General features: G+C 34.6%; 1 protein-coding gene across 1 annotated transcript in view; it reads left to right on the forward strand.

Moving 5' to 3' along the window:
* The window catches only part of LOC107645492 (ABC transporter A family member 1), a gene marked incomplete in the record, with an annotated part of 23916 nt that overhangs the window by 5828 nt on the left and 13436 nt on the right, over positions 1-4652 (forward strand). Inside the window, 7 exon segments of the mRNA XM_016349528.2 lie at positions 113-199; positions 1543-1775; positions 1870-1984; positions 2075-2164; positions 3199-3389; positions 3483-3595; positions 3882-3988. Of these exon segments, the coding sequence (XP_016205014.1) occupies positions 113-199; positions 1543-1775; positions 1870-1984; positions 2075-2164; positions 3199-3389; positions 3483-3595; positions 3882-3988 (936 nt within the window).

Raw genomic sequence — 4652 nt, forward strand, 5'->3', positions numbered from 1 at the left:
AAAAAAAAAATTTTTATATTTAACATACCTTTCTTTCCAAATATTTATGGGATAGAAAGCCACCCTCTTGTATTTAGTTCTTGCCTCCTGATTTTCTAATGTAATATTTCAGGAACAGAAGATTAAAGAAGGACTCTATATGATGGGCCTGAAAGATGGGATATTTCATCTCTCTTGGTTGATCACATATGCTTTGCAGGTATGCCTTTTTCCATTCGATATGCTATAGTTTTTCCCTTTGTTTGCATGTATGTTTTTCTTTTTATCCACAATATGTGGTGGGTTATTATTACTATTTTTATTTTGTCTTATACCCTCTCCCCCCCCCCCCCCCAAAAAAAAAAAACATTCTTTTCCCTTTAGTTTACCCTTAGGCACTCCTGCTCTGTGTTAGGATGAATAACTTCAAAGGTCTGGTTGGATATCAATGGCTTTATGAGAATTCAATAGGTTAGTTAATATTAATCAATTATAGACCAATCACAGCTTTGTATAAATCATTAAATGGCAATATCTCTTTTGTTCAAATGACATTTTAGAAGATACTACTTTGGTGAAATAGTGTGCTCAGAAAATCTTAGATGTTGCTTTAGTAGCTACTGAAGTAGTTCATGACCCGAGGAAAAGGTCAAGTGGTGTTTGCTTTAAGTTGGACTTTGAGAAGTCTTATGTGACAGGAGTCAGCAAGCTTGAGTTGACAGGCTTTGGAAGAGGAACCCAATTGACACATGATTTGTTAGAGGTAGAGAGATGAAAGAGGTGTTGGATCGTTGAAGAGAGGGGAGAAGAATAAGCATATTGTTGGATGTTGGAGGAGCTCTTGGAGTTAGGTCACATTTGAGGGGGCTAGCTGATTATTTTCTTGTTAATCGAGTTAGGGTGGCTTATTTTATTGGGAAATTTGGATGCAGGTAAGCGTGGCCGCGTGGGATATTAATTCTTTTGGTCTGAAATTTTAGCATTGTAACAATACACTTTTTCTATCCGTGAAAAACTGTACAATGATATCTTATGATTTTGGGAGTCCATTCTCTTATTACTAATATTGATTATAGAAGAACATTAATAAGTAGAGAAGAATGAGGAAAAAAAAAAGATGGCGGCACATGGAATCCTTATTCCTTCCTACCAGAGCCAAGTGCCAAAAGAGGTGGAAAATAAAAATTACTGGAGCATAGCTTCCAATCTCTAGGCTTGTTTCAAAAGGAAATTCCACTAAAAAGTTCATGAGCTTTACACCAAATAGTCTCAAATCTCTTACTCTGTAACTATTCTAATACTAATACAAATAAGGTAGATATGTCTTGAGAAAATCTAGAACATGTAGATTGTTGCCGCCTTGCCATCATTGCTGGTGTGGTATAAAGTAAAAGAGACTGCTTGGATGATTCATTAATGGAATTTAGTTCCTTATTTTATCTGTGTTGAAAATTTATTACATAACTGAGAACCAATAATGTGACGATTTGATTCTTTCTTTGTCTAGATCAAGGCATTATCTTGGTTTTATCATCTCATCTTTGTGCAATTTGAACATTACAGTTTGCAGTGTCTTCCGGGATCATTACTGCTTGCACCATGGATAATTTATTCAAGTATAGTGATAAGACATTGGTGTTTGCCTACTTTTTCATTTTTGGGCTTAGTGCAATCATGCTGTCATTTTTTATATCAACATTTTTCAAACGGGCCAAAACAGCTGTTGCAGTTGGAACGCTGTCTTTTCTTGGTGCTTTTTTCCCTTATTACACTGTCAATGATGAGGGTGTTTCAATGTGAGTACCTTTTTTTATCAATATATAATATCTTTCTTGTCCAAGTTTTTTGTACTTGAGTGTAGAGTTAATTGATTTGAGATTGTCTGCTCAGGGTATTGAAGGTTCTTGCTTCTATACTTTCACCTACAGCCTTTGCTCTCGGGTCAGTTAACTTTGCTGATTATGAGCGTGCTCATGTGGGACTGCGTTGGACCAACATATGGCGGGTGAGTTCATGCAGTACCAACTTTGCAGCTACTATTGTTATTTTGACCGATATCTCTTTCCCAATTCTTTTAAGATTATTTATTGTGCAGGAATCATCTGGAGTGAATTTTTCCCTATGTCTTTTGATGATGATACTTGATACACTGCTATATTGTGCAATGGGTCTATATTTTGACAAGGTATGACCTCAATATTTTAATATATCTTTTTTATCTCGAGTAAGCTAACTAAAATGGTAACAAATGACTGTTTTGTGTCTGTCCTTTGTGTCCTAGCTAGATTGTCTAGCTGAAATCAACCATTTGTTGCTTAGTTGGGAGATAACAGATTTAGTTTGTGTTGATGTATATACATATAGATATGCATGAAAAGTTTCAAGAAAGGTGCTGTTTCATACTTGGCTGAACATTGTGATGCCTCTAAACAGTTTTCTTTCTGGGAAACATTTAAACTTAATTTTACTCACCTAATGATTTGGCTGTATTTTCATGCACTCTGAGTTAATTTCAACTTTCTCATTTTCTGTCATGTATAATTTTTAAATTGTGCTTATTTGTGTCTTTTATCTGTATACTGGGGTTTTAATTAATTGATTGCTTGAAAGTATTTCCTCTTCAAAACTGGTATTAAGCATGTTATAAAAAATATGATTTAAAAGTAGGTATTCAAATGAGAAATTTTAGGGATATTATTAGAGAAGTGCCAAATGGATGAACTAACAAAAAGTGGTTCTTTTTAAGTTATCTAGTGTTGCAAGGCTGCTGTTGTTTTTACATGTGAACAAACTTTTACTACTACCTCTTGCTTGTGTTTTTGTGTGTGTATTTGTCTACAATAATTTGTGTGTGCATAAATTTAGATATATTTTTCCCTTTGCAGGCCTTCAGATTTGGTCCCTTTTCTCCGGTCTTGCTTCCCGAATTTTATTTTTCTCAACTTTTTCTTTTTCCAACTATAATATCATAGAAGAATGCTCATTTAAGAAAGTACAATTTAGTTAGACTAACCTACATTTTGCAAAAGTGACGAATTTCAAAGCATACACAGCTACAAACAAGCAATTGCTGTTGTGTCCTAACTGTTAGCAAACAAATGTTCAACCAAGATGCTCAATTGTTTTTATAATGAATCTATGTGTGTCTTCCTCTAAAGCATTCTCATTCCACTTCCCCTTATAAATGATAAAACCATTCAAACTCTGCTTACGTTGAAGGTTCTTCCACGGGAGTATGGACGGCGATATCCGTGGTCTTTTGTTTTCCGAAGAGACTTCTGGAGAAAGAATAAAACTGGAAAACACTGCCCCTCCAATTTTGAAGTTAAAGTTGATGGTAGGAATTCCGAGTCAAGACCTTCTATAGAAGCAATAAGCCTAGATATGAAACAACAGGAGCTTGATGGCAGGTATATATGAAATACAATTCAAGTGAATCAACTTGGTACGTTGGAATCGTGTTCTATGTAGTCTCTTTCTGACTTCTTGTTTGGAAACTTTAGATGCATTCAGATAAGGAATTTGCATAAAGTGTATGCTACTAGAAAAGGAGATTGCTGTGCTGTTAACTCCTTACAACTTACATTGTATGAACATCAGATTCTTGCTCTTCTAGGTGAGTGCAATTATTCTTCTTTCTTAATTTCTGTTTCTTACATTACAGTCATACATATGTTTTATATACAAGCTATCTTTCTCTTAAAAGGCTTGATCTAAAAACTTCCTGTGTATTATTCTTGTGTGTAATGAGTATTTTGAGAGATTGTATTCCCGTTACAATAATTCTTTATTGTTTGATTTTCTTGTTTTAGGATGATTTCTTATCATCTACTCTCCCAATTTTTCTTTATATATATACCTATTCCGTAACAGTGGTCGCTCATTGATTATACTTTTTGAAGGACATAATGGAGCTGGTAAAAGTACAACAATCTCGATGCTTGTTGGTCTTCTTCCTCCTACATCAGGGGATGCTTTGGTGTTTGGAAAGAACATTGTATCAGATATTGTAAGTTGTTTGCTATAGAATCACAGATACTTCATAGTTCTAGCTTATTGTTCACAATCTATCTACTTATTATTCTTTGATAAAAGAAGAATAGAAGAATAATACAAGGAGAAGGAGGCTACGGGATCCTCTATACAATAGCGAAAAACAGCCAAAAGAAGAGTTATCTGTAAAGCATTGCTTTCCAAACTATCAACATGTCAGAGGGGAATTAAAAAATCACGAGCCTTAAACCAAATTGATGTCAAACCTCTAAATCATATACTTTCTTGTGATTTAAATATCTTGAAGCTTTAATCATAAGTGCATGCTAACTGCATATCTGGTTTCATTAATTTCCATAGAATCAGCTTTCTGCAGCACTTCATTCATTGTAAACTCTTCTAATCACAAAATTTGCTAATCTGGACATACGTAATACAAAGACTAATACCATCGCCCTTATGGCATTTTCTGCTACAGTTGACAATGCCATCTGCAAAAAAGAACGTGGAGCCATAGACTCGAGTAAATTGAACAAAACTTGTCAATCAATAATTTCAATTGCTCTTCACTATGTTCTTGTGCTGCTACAAACTAATCCAATTTATCGATCCATAGTATTTATTTCCCTTTGTGCTGGACAAAAGAAGCTAGAGGAAAAAAGAAAAAGAGGGGGGGGGGG

This window comes from Arachis ipaensis, chromosome B06 (genome assembly GCF_000816755.2).
Source record: "Arachis ipaensis cultivar K30076 chromosome B06, Araip1.1, whole genome shotgun sequence".
Classification (NCBI taxonomy): domain Eukaryota; kingdom Viridiplantae; phylum Streptophyta; class Magnoliopsida; order Fabales; family Fabaceae; genus Arachis; species Arachis ipaensis.